Here is a 23,439-nt window from a genome sequence, read left to right as displayed (position 1 = left end):
AAGAACTTGAATATTCAAAACAGCAATTCAGAAAAGAATCACACTACTCAATTTCAATTTATTCTAAAGCTATAATAATGAAGACAGTGGCAAGTGCTTTATTAAAGGACTACATGTTTGTTTACATGGAAAATCACATCGATAAGGTAAAGATACACAAAATACATCAACAGTATAGAGGAAAATGTATAAAGAAACAGACTTGCACATATATGGTCAACTGATTTTCAGTAAAAATCTGCAAGAAGGAATTCAGTGAGGAAAGAAGAATCTTTTTAGGGGCGCCTGGGTGGCTCAGTTGATAAGCATCTGCCTTCGGCTCAGGTCATGATCCCAGGGTCCTGGGATCGAGCCCCGCACTGGGTTCCCTGCTCAGCAGGAAGCCTGCTTCTCCCTCTCCCACTTCCCCTGCTTGTGTTCCCTGTCTTGACGTCTCTCTCTCTCTCTCTGTCAAATAAATAAATAAAATCTTTTAAAAAAAAGAAAGAAGAAAAATCTTTTTAACAAATGGTTTCTAGAACTACTGGAAAGCTGTATGCAAAACAATAACCTCAATTATCCCCTTACATCAAAAAACAAAATTTAATTCAAAATAGGTGACAGATGTAAATGTAAGACCCAGAATTATAAAACTTAGACAAGAAAACACAGGATAAAGTCTTAGGGAGCTGGTGTTTAGCAAAAACTTCTTAAATATGCACAAAAAGCAAGAAACATAAAAGACAAAAATTAGTAAAGCAGACTTCATAAAAATTAAAAACGCATGCTCTCCAATAATACAATTAAGAAAATAAGGCAATACTTCTTTATATAATCAGATAAAACAGAGATCCATGTTAATTAAATAATTTTATTTATAATAGCTGAAAACTGGAACAGGGAACTAGATAAGTTGTGGTATGTCCATATCCAGCAATAAAAATAATTACTAAGATGCACCAGAACATGAATAAATCTCAAAGACAGGGGAAGCAAAAGAAGCCACAAATAAAAAGTTCATATAAAACTCAAAACAAAGGGGATGCCGGGGTGGCTCAGTGGGTTAAAGTGTCTGCCTTCGGCTCAGGTCATGATCCCAGGGTCCTGGGATTGAGCCCCACATCGGGCTCTCTGCTCAGCGGAGAGGCTGCTTCCCTTCCTCTCTCTCTCTGCCTACCTCTCTGCCTACTTGTGATCTCTGTCTGTTAAATAAATAAATAAAATCTTTAAAAAAAAAAAAACAAAAACCTCAAAACAAGAATAATCTGGTATGACAAAAAGCAGAGCAGTTGGTTTCCTGAGAGCTGAGGTTTGTGCAAAGTAGAGTAGGAGGACTGACCTAGATGGAGTACAAGGGATGGGGTGACAGAAATACTCTACATCTTCATTTTGGTGCTGGTTTTATGGTGTATGAACTGTCAAAATGTACACATATAATAAAATTTTATTATACATAAACTAAAACAGTCAATTTTAAAAAGGCAAAAACGAGGAAGAACAATGATCTAGGAAATTAGTATTCAGACAGAACATGGGTGGAGAGAGGACAACGCAACCAAAATCCAACACCCGATCATGATAAAAATTCTCAATCCAGCAATAGAAAGCAACTTCTTTAAGCAGAAAAGGGCAGCTACAAAAATACACAAACATACTTAACATTGAAAAGTGAATTTTTCCCAAAAGGAACAAGATAGCAATGCCCATTCTCACTCCATAATCATGACCACACTCATAGGAGTCTCTGAACAATATTTTATTGGTAAATTAGCTTTCTTTTTCTGAGATGACCATTTTATCTTTCCCTTCCCTTTTTTCTTCAAACCTCTCACACTCTTGTCCCTAGCCCACTCTGAGCTAATAATTTCATCTATTTTATTTTTCACAAGGTAAATCAGCATACAAACTCTTCCATCTACCTGCCATCAACCTCTCAAGAAGGTATAGGCCCTATCCTGGCCATCACTCAAGAGACACCAAGTTATCTGGCCAGCTTAATTCTCAACCAGAACTTGGAGCAATAAACATAGGTCTTAACCTGGAAACCCGAGACAACTGGTATTTTTCTATCAACAACTACTACAAACAAAAACAGACACGTTCACCCCCTGAAATCTGGAATAAAACCATACTAAGACAAAAGATAATTAATCTCCACCCTTTGGCTCCCAATCTTTGAGAACAGTTCTTGACATTTAAAATACACAGATGTACCAATTATATTTGGTTTCTGACCAACAAATGTATTAAACAGAAAAAGTATAACACACACAAACACAACTTACGCAACTGCATAGTGTTTGCTCCTTACCTGCTGGTGACGCGTGCTGGGAAAGGTGTACTGAACAGAGTGGGGAGGATAACGACTTTGTTCTGTGCTGAATGCTCCTTGGTTGGGAGGATAACCTGAACTTGACATTATCAGTAAAGAAGTCCTCACCAGGCTGTGAGATCAAGTCCAACAAACAATCATGTTTCTAGGAAACCACCTAAACAGGATGGGAAAAAATAGAATTGATAAGAACTAAAGCACCAGGTGTACTTCTAATAAATTATAACTATAGCTACATAAATAAAACCACAATTAGCAGTAAAAGCTTTCTCTCATGTATTTACTTAATATAAGTTATTGGAGTTTGAAAAGCATGAATGGGTCTTTCCTGGTAGACTTATAAAACATTCTTTAATATATCACAAACAACAATATCAGTAGCTATAGAAAGTAAAAAGGTGTATAGACAATCTCAGCATGGTACCTGGCACATAGCAAATGCTCAACAAATGTCCTTTTTGTCGATGAATGTCTGAGAATCAAACGTGATCTATTACAGAAACAAAAATCTACGGTTTTAAGTTTTGGGGTTATAAAAAGTCAACTGTTAAAAAGATTCAGGGGTGCCTGGGTGGCTCAGTGGGTTAAGCCTCTGCCTTCAGCTCAGCTCATGAACTCGGGGTCCTGGGATCAAGCCCCGCATCAGGCTCTCCGCTCAGCAGGGAGCCTGCTTCCCCCCTCTCTGCCTACTTCCGATCTCTCTGTCAAATAAATAAACTTTTTTTTTTTTAATAAACAAATTCTTAAAAAAAAAAAAAAAAAAAGATTCAAGATGGGGTGCCTGGCTGGCTCAGCTGATAAAGTGTGTGACTCCTGAGTTTAGGGTCATGAGTTCAAGCCCCACATTGGGCATAAAGCCAACATTAAAATAAAAATTTAGGAAAAAAAAAAAGATTCCAGAGTATCTATAAGGCAAGCATTTACACAGAGGAAATATTATCTTCATTAAATAATTCTGCCCCCAAAATAATAGCCTAAGAAGACATTCAGGATAAGAAAGTGTTCAAGGAAGAACAAAGTGAGCTTATCACTTCAAGGAAAACAACTGCCAGTATTCATGAAAATTAGAATTTTGGAAAAACTTTTATCTGCTTCCATGAGCTTGACAGCTTCCCCACATTTAAAGACTTTTCTGGCAAGAGTGGTGGTGATACTAACAATTGTGAGTTTTTGATATTACATTATGAAATATGTCAACATTTGAAATATCTGTATAATTCAATGAATCAGTATTTTCCAAATGACCAATACAGAATGTTATAAAATTATTCATGAATATAATATTTACTTAAAGTTCAATACATTTTACTACAAATAAAGTACAATACAACCCAATAAATGTTTAATGTGATGGAATATGAAAAGTTCATTGATACGGTTTCAGATCCTACACAACAATTAACCTTTAAAAAACTGCCACTTGGGACGCCTGGGTGGCTCAATGGCTTAATAAAGCCTCTGCCTTCAGTTCAGGTCATGATCCCAGAGTCCTGGGATTGAGTCCTGCATCCGGCTCTCTGCTCAGCAGGGAGCCTGCTTCCCTCTCTCTCTTTGCCTGCCTCTCTGCCTACTTGTGATCTGTCTCTCTGTCAAATAAATAAATAAAATCTTTAAAAAAGAAAAAAAAAAAAAAGCTGCCACTTGTCCAGTTAGGGTGTGGTATCAAAGAGTATCTACAATTATCTAAAAAGGCTATTAAGGGCGCCTGGGTGGCTCAGTGGGTTAAGCTGCTGCCTTCAGCTCAGATCATGATCTCAGGGTCCTGGGATCGAGTCCCGAATCAGGCTCTCTGCTCGGCAGGGATCCTGCTTCCCTCTCTCTCTCTCTCTCTCTCTCTCTCTGCCTGCCTCTCCATCTACTTGTGATCTCTCTCTCGCTGTCGAATAAATGGGTAAAATCTTAAAAATAAATAAATAAATAAAAAGGCTATTAAAATATCCCTCTCTTTTCCAAATACATATCTGTATGAGATGATCATTTCTTCATAAACTTCAATCAAACAATATACTGTAAGACTAAATGCAGGAACAGATTTGAGAATAAAGCTATCTTTTTTTAAGCCAGGTATCAAAGAGGTTTATAAAAATGTAAAACAATGCCGCTCTTTTCAAGTTTTGTTTTATTCCAGAAAACAGCTACTTAACATAAAAGATGTTTTTTATAGTAGCATATGGTACATTTATATTACTTTTAACATGAATTAATAATATCTTTAAAATGTCCACTGTAATATCTAATATGGTAAATATCAACATATAGAACCCACATAAGCAACACTCTTTGGAGTCCTAAATAATTTTAAGAGTATAAAGGATTCTTTCTTTTTTTAAGATTTTATTTATTTATTTGACAGAGAGAGAGAGAACAAGAGAGGGAACACAAACTGGAGGAGTGGGAGAGGGAGAAGCAGGCCTCCTGCCGAGCAGGGACCCCCCGATGTGGGGCTCGATCCCAGGACCGTGGGATCGTGACCTGAGCCGATGGAGACACTTAACAACTGAGTCACCCAGGAGCCGCAAAAATATAAAGGATTCTTGAGACCAAGAAGTTTGATGACCACTGGCCTAGAGAACTAAGTCATCTTCAGACTGACTAGCATTAGTGACCCAGAAAGGCAAGTCACACCAGGTCCATGCACACACTCCTTCTGGAAAATCTGCCGCTAGTTAAGGTGAAGCTTTGACACCACGTTTCTATCAAGTGAACTCCCCTAGTGTAAAAGGGATGTACCACTTAGGTCCCTCACCAGGAATGTGGAATTGAGAACCACAGCTACAGGGAACAGAGTTGCAAAGTTAGCAAGAGTAGGAGTCACAGTGAGGTTGCAGAGGGAGGGTTGCCAGAGAGGTTGCAGAGGGAGCAGAGAATGCCTGTCTAGACACAGACTAGAGCAGACATGCAGAGACAAAGGGAGCCAAGAGACCTTGCTGGCCCAGGAGACACAGAAGCAACTGCCTTGGCTCCTGAGTCTTTGCTCCAGGGTCAGTCCCATGAGAAGCTGCTGAACTCCTTTCCTTGACCTTGGATACCTGTTAAACTACATACACAGTCTTACACTGAGTCCTCCTTCACCTAATAGAGATGGAGGTTTTTACTTCTTAGAATCATCAGAGCTCAAGTTAAATCCTAAAATAACTACACAAACTTGGAAAAAAACCCAAACGTCATGTCCATCAAGTAATAAATAGATAAATAAAATCAAGTATATCCACACAAGAGAACATTATCCCACCAAAAAAGAATGAAGTACTGATACACACTGTAACTTGGACAAACCCTTGAAAACATTACACAAACTACAAGAAGCCAATCATAAAAGTCCACGCTTCGTATGATTCCTTTCATCTGAAAGTACAGGAGATGCAAATCTCCACGACAACAGGAGGGGAATGGAGGAACAGCAACTACTTCAGTAGAATATACATAAAATGTATCACTTGAGCCATTTTTAAGTGTATAATTGTGTATCACCACGTACGATCACGTTGTTGTACAACTACCACCACCATCCATCTTCAGAACTTGTTCATCGCCCCCAACTAAAATTCTGTATCCACTGAACACTAACTCCCAGTCCCTCTCCCCTCAGTCCCCGCTAACCACCATTCTAGTTTCTGTCTCCATGAACCAGACTACTCTAAGGACCTCACAGCAGTGGAATCAAATGGTATGTTCTCTGATTGGATAACTGTACTTTGCACAGTATTTCCAAGGCTTATCCATGTGGTAGCATATATCAAATTACCTACCCTTTTAGGGCTGAATAATATTCCACTGTATTGGAGCTTCTTTTTGAGGTGACAAAAAAGGTTCTAAAATTGACTGTAGTGGGACGCCTGGGTGACTCAGTCACTAAGCATCTGCCTTCGGCTCAGGTCACGATCCCAGGGTCCTGGGATCAAGCCCTGTGTTGGGCTCTCTGCTCAATGGGGAGTCTGCTTTTAACATTTACAGTACTTTCAAAAGGCCTAAAAGAAATACACATATAGGGGCACCTGGATGACTCAGTCGGTTAAGCATCTGCCTTCCACTCAGGTCACGATCCCAGGGTCCTGAAACTGAGCATGCTTCCAGCTCCTTGTTCAGTGGGGAGCCTGCTTCTTCCTCTGCTGGCCACTCCCCCTGCTTGTTCCCTATCTCTCTGATGAATAAATAAATAAAATCTTTAAAAGGAAAATAAAGGAAATACATATATAAATTAAGGAGAGGACATCCTAAACACAACCCCAAAAACAGAAACAATAAGACTCATATCTTAATCTTATCAAATAAATTATATATATATTATATATATAACATTATATAATATATATTGTTTCTGAACAGCAAAGATACCTCAAAACAGCAAACTACAAACTAGAAAAAGTAGGGGTGCCTGGGTGGCTAGTCGACATAGCATGTGAATCTTGATCTCAGGGTCATGAGTTCAAGCCCCACACTGGATGCAGAGCTTAATTAAAAAAAAAAAAAAAAAAAAAGAATATTCATTTAAGAAAAAAAGAAAACTAGAAAAAAGTAAAATAGCGAAATTTTGATGTAACAAACATATTTATTTCTTACAAATCAATAAGGAAAAAATGAGCATAACAGAAATATGACATGACAGAAATATGGGATTAGCAAAGGGAATAAAAATAATGACACCAATTTCATCAATAATCACAATAAATAAATAAATAAATAATTTTTCCCAAATTGGCAAAACATTAAAAATAATACCTAGTAATGGTGACAGTTTGTGGAGAAAAAAAGCACTCTTTCACAGACTACTAATGTATATGTAAAATGGGTACTAATCACTCTCTAAAGAAAGATAGCAATACACACTATGAGCCTTGAAAATACACATATCCTCTACCATAGCAATTCCACTTCTAAGAATTCATTTGATTATTCAATACAGAGATACCTGAAGATGAATGCCTGAGATGTTCCTCGAGGAACTATCCTAAACATCCAATACATCAGCTCAGAAAATTGTTCTTTATTTTTTTTAAGATTTTATTTATTTGGGAGAGAGAGGTAGAGCACCAAAGGAGTGAGAGAGGGAGAAGCAGACTCCTGCTGAGCAGAGAGCTCAACAGGGAACTCAATCCCATGACCTGAGATCATGACCCAAGACAAAGGCAGGTGCTTATCTGACTGAGCCACCCAGGCGCCCCTAGAAATTGTTTTTTAAATGTTTAGGTAATGGGAAATTTTATATAGAGTATGCCACAAAATGTCCACAAACGTGAGAACATTTTGTTTTATAAAAGTATGATTTGTATATAACATTTCTATCTAACTTTTCAATATGTCTATCATATCTTCACAAGATTTTAAGACCAAAGGCAGAAATGTCACATATCCAACAAGCATCTATTGAGGAGTACACTATTACATACCAACCTGGTTCTAAACACTGGCACAGAATGGCGACTGCGACATGCCCTCTTATTGTGAAGTGACACAGACAATAATCAAGACATACACATGATGACCTGAAGGGCTATAAATAAAACAGGATGGAAGAGAAGGGATAAGGGAGACATTCCTGATGGGGTGATCACAGAAAGCCAATCTCAGCTAGGCTGACCCTTTGCCCTGATTTCCTGAAACAGAACCAATTTACAGCTATTGTCCCAGTGCAGTTATTAATTATGCTCCATTTCCTTCTCAAAACTGTCCCAGTTTGGATAACAAATTATATTCTAAGATGACTTTTGAGCCAAAGCTTGAAAGATGAGAACAAGAGACAAGCACAATCCTTGGAGAGGAACCACAGCGGCCCTAAGGCAAAGCAAGGAGGCCTGAGAAGAACAACAGGGTGGGAGGGGTAGAGGCCAGACAAGAGGCAGAGGGAAATCAGCCTGTGGTTTTGCTGGTACATGTCTTGAAACCAAAATATCTCCCTCTGAATATTCTGAATATGAATCCCCTTTCTATCTTTATGTTACAAATATTTTCATCCAGAGTTCACGATTTCTTTCCACATTTCTGAAGACCTTTTCTACTCCAAAGTAAAAAAATATTCTCTACCTTCCCCTCTGTACTCCTTTAAGGTGTGTGTATGTATGTACGTGTGTGTGTGTGTGTGTGTGTGTGTGTGTACACACACATATACCTGGTCCATAATCACCTAATTTTTTTTTTCCAAAAAATGGTAAGGTAGGGATCTAGTTGTATTTTCTTCACTAATTGACAGCTAATTATCCCAACAAAACCCTTACTGAACACATCTGTCTTTCCACGCTGATCTGAAATGCCATCCTTTTACAACCCAGCAATTTTGGTACATACACTAAGGAGACACACACTCACTGTACAAAAGGTCTTTACTGCAGCATTGCAACCGGCCGCACACTCAAACTACACAACACTCCCCTCCTGTGCCCCTACATTGTGCTCCAGGGGGAGGGGAAGAGCCAACACATGAGGTTCTTGGTGGGGTTGGCATTTGTTTTGTTTTTGGAAATAGGTATTATTGTGTGTATGATTTTAGTACCCACAGAAGGCAAAAAGGAAAATCTTCTCACCCTGGTCCCCCAGCTCCGTTGTCCTTCTAGAAGGCAACTGCAGGTACTAGTTTCTAAAGTATCCTTTAGACATATCCTACACACACACACACTTCCCTCCCTACATAAATGGCAGCACAGTAGATACATACTGTTCTACAGCCTGCTTTAATCACTGAATGTATCTTTTTCAATATAGCAATCATTGTCATGAGGCTACAAAGAGCTTCTTCATTCTTTCTATAGCTATAGAGTATTTCACAATGTGAGTGTTCAGAAATATTTCATAAATGTTTTCCATGTAATTATGCTCTGCACCCCTAAGAAATGTCTCCATGATCTGGAGTGCCTGGCTGGCTCAGTCAGTGGAGCTCGTGAGCCATCTGATCTCAGGATTCTAAGTTTGAGCCCCACACTGGATGTGGAGATTACTTAAAAATAAAATGTTAAAGAAAAGAAAAAAAAAGAAATGCTTACATGATCTATCTCTGAGCTCTCCTCCCAACACAGACATCTTAAGTAAATAAAGCTATAAATGGAATGGAGAGGCAAAAGGAAAGATCTTAGCTCAAGGTCATCCAAATTTTTTTCCAACGGTGGTCTACATGATGACACACCCATGTCATACCAGCATTGTTTGTGTCTGTGTTCTTCTGGTTTTCAGCAACAATGAATCCTGAGTTCAACACCTGATTCAGCGTCACTCAAGTACAATTTGTCCATGTTTCCCTTTTGTCAGGAATCCTTCATGATATCCTAGTTTTGTGATGTGATTTCAGTGAAGTTTAACTTGACTTTCTCAAAAATAAAACAGAGTCAGGTACTATCAGCCCAACACAGCTGGCAAGAAAACATCAGCAAAATCAGAGATTAGCCCCTCTGGCACACATGGGTCAAAGCAGGCCCTAGTCTTGGCCACAAGAGGGGCAGCCTGGAGACCACTACGTCTTCCCTCCTCAAAACTTACCCATAAGACACAAAGCAATAGTTGAGAGCAACAGTTGTTTTGCGGTTTTGGTTTTTTTTTAAGATTTTATTTATCTGTCAGAGAGAGAGAAAGAGAGCGCACAAGCAGGCAGAGTGGCAGACAGAGGGACAGAGAGGCAGAGAGAGAAGCAGGCTCCCCGCTGAGCAAAGAGTCTGATGAGGGACTTGATCCCAGGACCCTCGGATCATGACCTGAGCCAAAGGCAGCCGCTTAACCGACTGAGCCATCCAGGCATCCCTTGTTTTTGTTTTTTTTGTTTGTTTTGTTTTTTTAAGAATTTATTTATTTATTTGACAGAGATCACAAGCAGGCAGAGAGGCAGGCAGAGAGAGAGAAGGAAGCAGACTCCCCACGGAGCAGAGAGACCGACACGGGGCTCGATCCCAGAACTCCGGGATCATGACCCGAGCCGAAGGCAGAGGCCCCAACCCACTGAGCCACCCGGGCGCCCCTTGTTTTTGTTTTTTAACCAGACTCTTTCCTTAAATATCTTACGCAGGAGCCAAATGTATAAAACCCACGGAGGAGAAATACTCCCATTCAATGAGAATGGGGACCTTCACAAGCTACCTCTTCGGTCCCCCCAAACAAGTCCTGCCTTCTGCCCTCACTCCAGTCAGGGCTCACCAAGAAACCTCTTTTACAAGAATTCAATTTAACGTTAAGGCTGAAGGGGAAAAGGAGACCTTAAGTGGCAGTTTCAAATTTTAAGTTCAGTCCTTAGCACCAAAACTCATTACCTTGGGGTTAGTTACATTCCTCATTCATAAATGTTTACGAAACCTAGTCAAAGTTTTATGCACAATCCCCTCATAACATTAACTATATAACAATATTATAGAATGAGAATATACTAAAACTAGATGCATTGTAAGTGAGAAGAGCACATTCCATCGGAATTTTTTTAAAGGGGGGAGGGGAGGGGGACAGTGAATCTTAAACAGGCTCCATGTTCAGCTCAGGGTCTGACACAGGGGGGGCTCAATTCCACCACCCAGAGATCATGACCTGAGCCAAAATCAAGAGTCATATGCTTAACTGACTAAGCCACCCAGGCACCCCACATTTCATCTGAATTTTATGAATAAACCCCAAACTAGTCTCGTTTGTTTTGTAAACAGGCAATAAAACATAGTAAAATGAAACTGGTCTACTTAAATTCCTTTTTTAATCTTCCCCTATAAAAGTAAAAAAGACAGACATCAATTTACTCAACAGGAAACTTCTCTCGCATCAACAAAATTTCAAATATAATCCCTCCCCACCCCAAAAATAAAAGTCCAATTCCTTCTCACCAGGAACTCCTGGCTTTTGGCCTACAATCTTTGCATAACCAAAATGTACTTGGACAGGTTTTCAAGGTGGCCTAAGCTATCTTGGAAAAAATAGCTAAAAATATACTTCACTGCGGCGGGACTGCAAATGCCTCTCCAGATAAGCAAGAATGAATCCACCAAGGGTCACAACAGAGGAGAAGCCCATGTTTTACCAAAGCAAAAAAAAGGACCCTACAAAATACACAATTCAATTTTCTTTTAAATGATCAAAGAATAAAACCTTTTGATACAAAAGTATGGGATAGGAGAATGGCTTCTATGATACCACAGGTGACAAAATATTAGTTATTAACCTGAGACAAATCAGGTCACACTAATTCTCATAAAGCAGCCCAGCTCTAGTCCAAACCCAAAAGTATTTTAAGCAAGGAGAGGCTAAGGGCCACCCCCTGGGATAGCCCAGCTACCTAAGGCTCTCCAGATTGGCCATGACTTAAAGAAAGTGGGCCTCCTGGGGGGCCTGGGTGGCTCTGTCAGTTAAACATCTGCCTTCAGCTCAGGTCATGATCCCGGGGTCCTGGGATGGAGCCCCATGTTGGGCTCCTGGCTCAATCGGGGAGCCTACTTCTCCCTCTCCCTTTGCCCCCCAACCTCCCCACACTCATTCCCTTTCTCTTCCGCTCTCTCTCTCAATTAAATAAAATCTTTTTGAAAAAGAAAGCAGACCTCCTGAGCCCATCTCAGAGGCCAGTCTTGAGCAGAAACCCTAGAAATCAAGTGGATTCTGTAATTTGTATGAGGTTGGAGAGGTGTTGAATTCACGACTAAAATTTCTCCTGTAAAATAAACTGAGGCATTCGTCCCTCAACAAACAAACAAACAAAGGAGCTACTCTGCGGGAAGGCCATTAACAAAGTATTTATTTTACTTGTAGGCTCTTTTGAACACCTCACTTAGAAGACAGATGAATGAGAGCTAAAGAAAAAAAGGCCCTTCGGGTTCAACTATCTGACCCCAATCAAGTATGATATTAAAAGAAACATTAGTAAGGGCATAATTATTTGATTACTCTAATACAGGCATTCAACAAATAACTCCTGAACTTGCGGAGGGAGGGGGGGATGCTGCTATCACCCTACATAAAGTGAGAAAAGAAAAATTTCCCAAGACAGCAGTAGTAGACAACAACGCAACTGAGAACTGTGTGGTACAGCTGCACTATACTGAACCGATTCTCTGAGCAACATTCATTCCAGCAACTATACGAAATGAATATACTGGGGCGCCTGCGTGGCTCAGTCGTTAAGCATCTGCTTTCGGCTCAGGTCATGATTCCAGGATCCTGGGATCGAGCCCCACATTGGGCTCCCTGCTCAACTGGAAGCCTGCTTCTCCCTCTCCCATTCCCCCTGCTTGTGTTCCCTCTCTCGCTGTGTCTCTGTCAAATAAATAAATAAAATCTTTAAAAAAAAAAAAAAAAAGGAAAGAAATGAATATACTGCAGAATTAATAGACAGGATGATAACTACGAAGAATTTTTAAAGTTACCATTTACTGAGTCTTTGTTATGTACTAGGCAGTATATTAAGAGCTTGGCCTGCAAGGAGCTCACCTAAAACTAGTTCCATTATTATCCCTAATTACGGCTTTTGAGAGCCTGAGTAACTTCCCCAAGGTTGGTTGGTTGGTTTGTTTTTAACTCAGAAACAGATCTCTTAAAGATCCTATGGTGCTGTTTCCCCCTTGACCCACTAACAGAGACTGCTACAGGTTATGAAGCAAAATCAAACAAGGCTACTGAACAGACTATTTCTAAGGCATACACCACAATAAGGTAGAAAAAAAGCAACTGACTTGAAATTCTATACAAAAAACAAAGCCACCAGATGCATGTGAGGGCAGGGACCAACTCTGTTTTGCTCACATGGCCTCCCCAGCACCTAACAGCACTTAGCTCTCAGTAACACCCATTCCAATAGCAAGTCCTGTTCTTCCTTCCACAGACCCACCCCAAGCCCCCCACACTTCTCCATCACCACTACCCTCACCCTCACTACTTACTACAAAAAAAAAAAAAAAAAAAACCCTAACTGGACCTCCCACGTTAATACTTCTCTCCACTCAAAAAGCTGTATCTCTTTAAAACATAAATCAGAACATGTCACTCTTCTGCTTAAGACTCTCCAGGGGGCCACCACACACTTTAAATAAAATACCAACTTCTCACTCCGGCCCACAAGGCCCCACCTGATCTGGCCTGCTTCCTCTCCAGATTGCTCAGTAGGTCCCAGCAACATGAGCTTCCTTCCAGTCCCTTCATCCTGCGCCAGGACCTGACTTGCCTCAGGACTTTGTCCTTCTTTACTCTCTGCCTGGAATGCTCTTCCTGGCTCAGTCAAGTGGCTGACTCCTTTTTTTTTTTTTTTATCAAACTTAGCGTTTCAGTTCCAATGTCATCTCCTCCGAAAGACCTTTCCCAACCACTTATAAAGTGAGTTCCCATCAGTTATTCTCAACCACATAAGCCTTTTTTTCTCCCTTATAAATTAATCTCAACCTGAAATGGATTTGTTTGTTTTATTTCATTATACGCTGTCCTTCCCCACTAGAATATAAATTGTTTGATTCCCTACCATATTTTTTGAACAAAAGAAGTAAGAGGGGCGTGTGGGTGGCTCAGCTGGTTAAGCGTCTGCCTTCTCCTCAGGTCATGATCCTACGGTCCTGGGACTGACTCCACATTAGGCTCCCTGCTCAATGGAGGGCCTGTTTTTCCCTCTCCCTCTACTTATTCCCCTGCTTATGTGCGCGCGCTCTCTCTCTCTCTCAAATAAATAAACAAAATCTTTAAAAAGAAGAAGAAGAAATAGATAGAACTTATTTGAAAAGTTTGAAAACCTACTGAAGAACATAAAAAAGTCTATTTGAACAAAAGAAGAGGAAGTACATAAAGACAATCTTCCAAAATTAACCTATAAATTTTTGGTATTTCTAGTCAATATGCAGTATTCCCCATAAAAATCTCAGCAAGATGTCTTATTGAGCATCACAGAATAATTCGAAAGTTCATCTGGGAGAATACATGGACGAGAATTATCAAAGTTTAGGGAAAAAAACCAGAGTAATGAAGAGGGGACCTATCAGCTTTAAAATTATAAATCTGGGACACCTGGGTGGCGTAGTCAGTCAGTTAAGCAACCAACTCTTGGTTCCACCTCAGGTCATTGTGAGATAAAGCCCCAGGACAGGCTCCACGTGCAGCAGGAACTCGGCTTGAAGTTCTCTCTCCCTCTTCCTCTGCCCACTCCCCCACTCCCCAAATGCACCCTCCACACTCTCTTACTGAAATAACTTTTTTAAAAGTAAGTAAATAAATAATAAAATTATAAAACAGCAATTTAAAGGATATGAGATCAAGAACATAATAAATTAGAAACGGTTGCGAACATATTTAGTAAACGACGAAAGTTGCGAATCTAATCAGTGGGCTAAAGGCTGACTAAACAGTGCTCACACAACTGGCTAACTATCTGGAGGAGAAAACATACACACATATATTCCCCAGATATCTCTACCTCTTTTCCTACCCTAGAAAGAAATTCCAGATGGATCAAAAAAATAAGAAGTGAAAAAATAGGAAAGAAAAAAAAATGGAAGTTCAATTAAAATCTGGGGACTTCTTTGTCTAAAAAATACAAAAAGGCACATGGTCAAAAGTCTTCCTCTCACTTACATGCTTCAGTCAACTCAGTTCTTACAACAACCAACATTACCAGTTTCTTGGGTTTCATTTCAGAAATATCCTATAACATACAAGTAAATATGTATACATTATTTTTCCTCTTTAAAACAATCAGTAGCATACTGTGCAATAATATTCCTCACGTTACTTTTTTAGTTTGATAGATGGGTGAATATTTTAAATTTTAGCATAAGGATGTCTTTCTAAGTAGAGCATGAAACCCAGAAGCCATATATGGACTACTAATGAAGACAGCTAACATTTATTATTTACTTACTGTGTGTCAGCTCTGTGCTAAATGTTATCTTACACTATCTTCAATCTAAAAATAAACAAACTTGGAGCACCTGGGTGGCTCAGTCAGTTAAGGGTCTGCCTTTTGCCCAGGTCATGATCCCAGGGTCCTGGGAATGAATTCCACATGGGGCTCTTTGCTCAGCAGGGAACCTGCTTCTCCTTCTGCCTGCCACTCCCCCTGCTTGTGCTCTCTCTGACCCCCCCCCAAAAAAAAATCTTAAAAATAATAATAATTTAAAAAACAAGGAAACTAAGGCTTAGAGAGGTTAGGTAATGTGCCCAAGGTCACACAGTCAGCACAGAGCAGGACTGGGTATATCAGACTACATAATAACACAAAAGGGAGGGGCACCTGGGTGGCTCAGTCTGTTGAGTGTTCTGACTCTTGATTTTGGCTCAGGCATGGAGCCTGCTTCAGATTCTCTGTCCCTCTGCCCCTCCCCCTGCCTCTGTCTCTTTCCCTCTCTCTCAAAAACAAACACACAAAAGAATAGCTGGTGGGAGGGGAGACTGTGCACATGTCTGAAAAAAGTGAATGCCTTAATATATAAAGAGATCTTCAAATCAATCTGAAAAGGACCAAACTCTCCATCAAAAACTAACCAAAAGCAGGCAATTTATAAAAGAAATACAACTCCCCTCATAAAAATAATTCCAACCTCAGTAGTAATTGATAAAAAGTCAATTATATCATTCCTCCCCACACACTTTAAACTTTCAAAATGTTTTCATTTGTAACATCCACTACTGGCCAAGGTTTGGGGCACACTCATACACTTGTATCAGTATCTTTCTAAACCTATACTATGGAGGCAACAGCAACTCTACTTCCAGAATCTATCCTACAAAGTTGCTTGCACCAGTACACAAAATAAATACACACAAATAATTCACCTCAGCTTTGTTTTTCTGAAAAACAAAACAGAACAAAACAACACCAGTAGCCATAAATAGATTAAACAAATCATGGTATTTTCATAAACAATACCATGCAGCCATTAATGACAGAAATAGCTCTAAATATTCCAACACTTAACAGGAATACATGAAAGAACAATATATTATGATCCTGTAACACAGGAAATTACACACACCAAAAAAAAAAAAAAATCTGAAAGCATACGCAACACTTAAAAGATTATATCTAGGAAGTGGTACTTTCAACTTCTTTATATACTTCCGTATCATACTTCTGTAAAACAACATATTACTTATAATAGATGAAACACAAAGATTCTAAAATAACACAACCTCCTTCACTCATTAAAATGGCTCTATGTGAATATACAGCAACTTCTCCTTCCACCTTTCCCCTCCTGCTGTTTCGTTCCCTCCTTCCCTCTCCCTCCCTCTTCCCCCAACACATACACACCCACACACACAGAGTTAATGGACTATATACTCCCTACATCTGGTATATTTACACTGTGTATATTTTAGGCTGTAACTCCTAGAAAGCACAAGTTTTGGTTTCATTCCAAATACATAAAAGTTATTGTAATTCAAAACTGAATTAAAAGGACCTAATCAAAAGTAATACAGTTCAAAGACATGATGGTTACAATTTAAAACAAATATTTCCAAGTTATACAAATCTGGCCACTGCCAAAAGAAATGAACTGCCTAAAACAAATACTCTGACTTTGAACGGTCCATGACAACAAAAATGTCAAGTAGAGTCTGTCAGTTAAATAGAAAGAGGCAAACTGTAACCAGAACGGTGACCCTCACAGCAAAACTAAGTGTCAAATTTTCCTAGAAAAATGTAACCTCAACTTATTCTGGTTTGATATCAGGTTATTTATGTATAACCAAACAAAAACAAAAAGCCCAGCCCAAATTTTATTCCTCAAGTAGACGGTGGGGTGAGTCAAAATAACTTGGTCATCTTGACTTTTCCTCTGCTCTTGACTAGACTACTTAAAGATTTAAATTTTTTTTAAGATTTTATTTATTTATTTGACAGACAGAGATCACAAGTAGGCAGAGAGGCAGACAGAGAGAGAGGAAGGGAAGCAGGCTCTCTGCTGAGCAGAGAGCCCAATGCGGGGCTCGATCCCAGGACCCTGGGACCATGACCTGAGCTGAAGTCGGAGGCTTAACCCACTGAGCCACCCAGGTGCCCCTAAAGATTTAATTTTTGATATAAAACTAATCAGCACTATTCTTTCAAAGGGAACCCTTCAAAGGTATTCTTCAATAACGCTACTTCACTAATTCACAATTTTTTCCAACCACTGAAACTACTCCAAAATTCCCTGTGTATGTGTGTGCGTGCGTGTGTGTGTGTATATACATATATATATGTATATATATATATATATACATATATATGTATATATAAACATATGCTTGTTCTAACATTATCTGCAAATACAGTCAGATGAACCAATCCCATCCTTTCTTTCTCCCCAAAATCCCAGTAAACTGACAAAAATATTTTTTAAATGATTTGATAATTCACAGATTATACTTTTTTTTTTCCTCTCGCTGATGCTGGTAAATTTCTATCTGTTTTTAAGTTTACATAAACTGGGAAGCCTGTGTGGCTCAGTTGGTTAAGTGGCTGCGTTGGGCTCAGGTCATGATTCCAGATCAAGTCTGGAATCAGGGAGCCTGCTTCTCCCTCTCACTCTGCCTGCTGTAAATTTTTTTAAAAACTTTAAATTTACATAAACTATTCACCAAGTTCCCACATGTGTATCAGTCAGCTTCTTCAACAATCTAGCACTTAGGTTTTTTATGCATTTAACAAATTTCTATTACACACTTCCTGGGTACAATGTTATTCTGGAAGCTGGGCTAGACATGAGATACAGACATGCCCACAATGGGCTTATGGTCTAGCAGGGACTAAATGGACATGTACCTAAATAACTACGATATTATAATAGAGGCATAAGTAAAGCACTAAGAACTTCCAAAACGAGAAATACACATCTTTGGAGAAGAGGGAGTAGGAGGGAGACTTCCTGGCTAAAGTAATATGTGATTAAACCCTCAAAAAATAGGCAGAATTTAAAAAAAAAAAAAAAGGCAGAATTTAGATGTGGTAGATCTCAGAAGTAAAGCACATTAGGCTAAACAGGCATATTATCTAACAGCCCGAATGGAATATATATGACATGCTTCAGTACTCGTGTGAGGATATCAGTTGAAAAAGAACATATGCTTCTTTCTTTAAATTTTACAGCGTAAGTACCTATAGAAAACTAATACTACACGTGCTCTTTTCAACACAGCATTAAGAATACACTTCACGGGGCGCCTGGGTGGTTCAGTGGGTTAAGCCTCTGCCTTCGGCTCAGGTCATGATCTCAGGGTCCTGGGATCAAGCGCCGAATCAGGCTCTCTGCTCAGCAGGGAGCCTGCTTCCCCCCCCACCTCTCTGCCTGCCTCTCTGCCTACTTGCAATCTCTGTCAAATAAATAAAAAATTTAAAAAAAAAATACACTTCATATTCACGCTATTTACCAAAGCTTTTATTTAACAACTGAAGTCCCTCTTATAAAAAAAAAAAAAAAAAAGTCCAGAAGTTTGAAAGTAAGTGAAGCAAGGGGGTGTCTAGGTGGCTCAACTGGTTAAGCGTCTACCTTCAGCTCAGGTCATGATCTCTGGGTTCTGGGTTCCAGCCCCTGCATCGGGCTCCCAGCTGGGTGGGGAGCCTGCTTCTCCTTCTCCCTCTGGCCCCCCACCCCCGCCCTCCTGCTTGTGCTCTCTTCTCTCTATCCCAAATAAATAAATAAAATCTTAAAAAAAAAAAAAAGTGAAGGAAGCAATAGCTAATTTATAGAGTAATTTTACCTGTTTGGGTCTCAGAAGTTCCTAACCATCGACCTAATACAATTTCTATTACTGTAAAACTTAAATTCCATAAAATATCACTAGGTCCAGATAAACTCAGACATTTTTGTTTAGGAAGGTACTCATCATAGATTAAAAATTAAGCAAACTAAATAATTCCCAATAATCATATTACTGATGTAGATCAATACTAATTTTTTTCAAACTATATTTTCATTGAGGAAATTTAAAGTTAAGATAAACTCAATACCTAAGCTGAGTAAGTTATCTCCCTTTCCCCATCCACTCCGATTTTTGTTCTAATTATCAATCACAACACTGAATCATCCTATGCATGAGATGGTGGAATGAATGAGTCCTACACTGGATGTCAAAAGACTGGATCCTACCACTGGCCAATTGCAACAATTTAGGCAAATCACCTCACTTCCGTGATCTTCAGTTTATCCACAAGTAAAATAAGACTAGATTATCTAGTCTATCATTTTCTAGTCTTACTAGGTATTATTGTCATCTAAATCCTACAATTTCTGTAAATTATTAGCATTTAATTTTAACCAACGTAGGTGGGGTTTGGGGGGTGGGGTCTTGTGGGTTGGGGGGGGTCTGCAATCACTTTTAAGTAAAAGGAACAGCACACACAGTGAGGAGTCCAACTGAAGAACTCCACAAGAACATTAACATGGCTTTGTATGGTCTCACTCTCAAATGCAAAGAGAACAAACGAACGAAAACAGAAAAAAAGAAGTATTTTGGATCTGAAGACTATCCAACTAATATTTTGACCACACAAGCTTCTAGGGTAGAAAAAATGGTAGAAGAGCAGTAAAAATGTTCAAGGGAAACCACCATCACAAGAATACCAAATAAAAAACAGATGCCCTACATACACTTATTGCTACATGACAAAAGCTTTTCATGGCTTTTCAATACTCCTAAGTCCCGACAGGAGAAAAAAAAAAAATGTTTTCTTAACCATCAATCTAAATGTACTTCTTGCATCCTCAAACCTGAAAAAGGCAAAATAACAGGCAATCCTAACTAACTTATTTGTGCATAACTGATCTGCTCAACTTTATACCTTTACAGCATTTAGTAATGTACCCTGAACATAAAAGGCACGTCACACCAGTTGAACAAGTGAATGAGCTACATAAGAATCTCTAATCCACAAATGCGTCCATAGAAAATAAATCTGGTCAAGCTTTACTACTTCTTTGGAAGGTATTCTAGTAAAATGCAACATCTGAAGAGAAGAAACAGAAGTAACTAAATACGCCAGACTTCCACAGTTCCCAGGCATCAGTAAGAATTTAAACTTGCAATTAAGACATCAGGAAATACAATTAAAACTGAGTAACAAAACACACTCAAAAAAATAAAAACAAAACCTGAGTAACAAATAGCCTGAAATTTACCTACATCAATGCCTGCCCTATTCAAAAGCCTTTGCTTCCTACTGCAGTAATGGCAAGAAAATCTCTCCACTTCCCAAATTTAAAAAAAAAAAAAAAAAGCTTACAAAAACTTGACTACATTTACCTAGCTTTGGAACCAACTTTTACTCAGTTAAATTCAAAGAAACATAAGTTATTTTCAAGCAATTTCTTAAAAAAAAAAATTATGTGAACACACGGAATACTTAAGTTTTATTGTCTGATTAAATCCAACAAGAAATTCAGTTTAAAATAGATCTTCCACGGGGAGCCTGGGTGACTCAGTGGGTTAAAGCCTCTGCCTTTGGCTCAGGTCATGATCCCAGGGTCCTGGGATCAAGCCCCGAGAATCAGGCTCTCTGCTCAGCGGGGAGCCTACTTCCTCCTCTCTCTGCCTGCCTCTCTGCCTACTTGTGATCTCTGTCAAATAAATAAATAAAATCTTTAAAAAATAAAAAAATAAAATAAAACAGATCTTCCTAAGAGGCCATGGAGGGAATCACAGCTATACAGATATTTCATAGTGGGTAACAGACCTATTTAGGTTAAGGTGTAATGTGAACACATTTTTCTAATTAGAATACAATGTTTGTTTATTCATTCAACAAACATTTGCAGTGCCAATATCCTACAAAGAAAATAAAATCCTACATAGTGCCTCAAACAAAGATAAAATCAGAGAAGGGCCTATTCTGATCTCAAGAGGAGATAAAACTAGTTCGGAAATACCTAAATACAAGGTAGAAAGGGTGAACGCCATGGGAGATGTGCAGATAAGCATTTCAGAGGAGTGCAAAGGAAGTTGTTACTACCTCACAGAAACATAACCCTTTCTGTTTAAAGCAATTTCATAACTATTAACTCTCTTAAGATCATAGCAGCCAGCCCTAGGAGAGTGGATGCTTTCCTACTATCATAGACCAAGAAATGGAAGCAAAGAAAGGTTGATCATGTTCCAAAATGTCAAATAGTAAAAGGAAGAATCAGGACTCTTTGTATTGTATTTTCACTGGGGGAGTAGTTCAACATGGCAAGGCTTTTGCAAAAGGAAAGAGTATTTTGGTATTGCAAGTAATCCCATCCTTATGTATGTATGTAAGCATGTGTATATTATTTATATATACGGGTGTTAAACTTGATTTCCACTGACAGGTGTGCTTAAAGCAAGGCAGGGCCACTGTGTACTATAAATGTTAAAATAAATAAATAAGCTTCCACCGGATCTAACAGAATAAGCGAATACAAACACTGTTTCTTCCTCCAACAACTTGTGTTTATTTCTTCGGTAATTTTCACCCATTTCTAAATAAGACAATAAAATTGTTCTATCTGCTCCTGAGCCCAGGCCACTTGGTTCACCCAATAAGCGTCTTTATGAAAGGGTATGTTAAGACTTTTTTTTTAGGGGAGCCTGGGTGGCTCAGTGGGTTGGGCCGCTGCCTTCGGCTCAGGTCATGATCTCAGGATCCTGGAATCGAGCACCGCATCGGGCTCTCTGCTCAGCAGGGAGCCTGCTTCCTCCTCTCTCTCTGTCTGCCTCTCTGCCTGCTTGTGATCTCTCTCTGTCAGATAAATAAAATCTTAAAAAAAAAAAAGACTTTTTTTTAAACTATTAAAAATTAAATAATGCCAAAGGACCTTCAGTTATGGAAAAGGACAATCCCATGGGATCTACTGGCAGGAGCTATGGATCAAGACATGCTGAACGAAAGAGAATGAGTGTTTGTAGTCATTTTTAAATCCCGGGCCTGTTGCTCTTGGCTCAGGGTTCCGCCTCTCTTCACTGCCTCACCAAAATGCACACAAGGAACGCAAATTTCAATGTTAATTAGGGCATGACCAGGGAAGCAAATCTGATACAGGTGAGTACACTAATCCCAAAGATTAGAACTACCTATACCACTGCTCTCCAAGGTTAACTCTACTGAAGTGGCGCCATAGCATGCAACATCAGTAAAAGAAAACTGACACTTCCCGAGCAAACACTTTTCACAAACATCACTTATTCGCACGTCCACCTCTAATAACGACTACACCTAATCCAGTCCAATCGAAGAATTCAGTCTGCTCTCCCAGAAGACCGGTTTCTCAATTACAGTTTCTCAAATCCCTCTTCCTCTATAAATGAGAATTCACCCAGTAAAACACCAATAATAAAAGGCAGAAGGCAGAGGGTTCCGATCTTTGCCATCTCCACCACTACCCACCCTTCGCCATTACACCCAGAAGGGGTTTGCTTAGAAGGTGAACTACTTTGCTCTCCACGCACTTGCCCATCGCTGTCACCCTCCCGAAGCCCTTCCACACTCCCGAGACGGCCACCAACTCCGCCTCCGAGTGAGCCCAGGCCCGCCACCTGTGCCGGCCCCACCTGGGCTCCCCCGGCCCTCCCCGGCTCCCTCGGCCCGGCCCGCAGGACTCCGCACGCCCCCTCCCCACAGGACACCCGGCCGGCCGCAGCCCATTCTTCCTCCAAACTCCATAAGCCTCTTCGACTCGCCCAGCCCCAGCTCCCCGCCGCGCCCGACTCGCCCCGGGCAGCCGAGGGGAAGAGCCCGGGCGTCCGCGGCGAGACCCGACCTACCGGGCCCGCGACGCCCCTCGCTGGACCGAGAAGCCGCTCCCGCGGCCGGCGCCCTAGGAGCCCTCGGAAGCCCCGGAGCGAGCTGGGGGCCCGGAGGCCGGGGCTGCGGGCGCCGGGGCCTACTCACCAGGAGCTGGCGGAGCGTGGTAGCCGGAGCGCCCCCGGGCCTGAGGAGCAGGACGCGGCCCCGGCGCGCGTCCCTACCCCGGGACCTCGCTCGGCGCGGCGAGCTGGGAGCTCACTCCAGCAGCCGCCGCCGCCGCCGCCGCTGCTGCTTCGCCACCTTGGCCGCCATCTTGACTCAACCCCTCTCCCTCCCCCCTGGCTCCGGCGGCCGCAGCTGAGGCGGCTCCGGCGCGGGCTCCTCCTCCTTCCGGAGGGCTGGGAGACCGACTCCCTCCGCTGGCCGAGCGCGGCTCCTACCTCGGCCGAGCTTCCTGGTCCCCTCGGCTCTGCCCTCGGCCTAGGGGCGGCGATCCCCTCGAGCGAACACGGGGCCAGGG

General features: G+C 40.6%; 1 protein-coding gene across 4 annotated transcripts in view; it reads right to left on the bottom strand.

The window, feature by feature from the left end:
* LOC111139473 (nuclear receptor corepressor 1) overlaps positions 1–23,173 on the bottom strand; it is a 154,158-nt gene extending 130,985 nt beyond the window's left edge. For all 4 annotated transcript variants that reach the window (XM_022491737.1, XM_022491738.1, XM_022491740.1 and 1 more), the window contains exons 1-2: positions 23,064–23,173; positions 2,291–2,468 (exon numbers count right to left, since the gene is read on the bottom strand). In XM_022491737.1, coding sequence (XP_022347445.1) covers positions 2,291–2,398 — 108 coding nt within the window. In that variant the 5' untranslated portion in view covers positions 2,399–2,468; positions 23,064–23,173. The remainder of the gene's footprint in view (positions 1–2,290; positions 2,469–23,063) is intronic.
* Positions 23,174–23,439: the final 266 nt, after the last annotated feature.

The sequence above is a fragment of the Enhydra lutris genome, unplaced genomic scaffold, assembly GCF_002288905.1.
Source record: "Enhydra lutris kenyoni isolate GAN:26980312 unplaced genomic scaffold, ASM228890v2 scaffoldscaffold109, whole genome shotgun sequence".
NCBI lineage: Eukaryota > Metazoa > Chordata > Mammalia > Carnivora > Mustelidae > Enhydra > Enhydra lutris.
The sequence above is the reverse complement of the archived record's forward strand: the minus strand, read 5'-3'. Positions and strand labels throughout refer to the sequence as shown.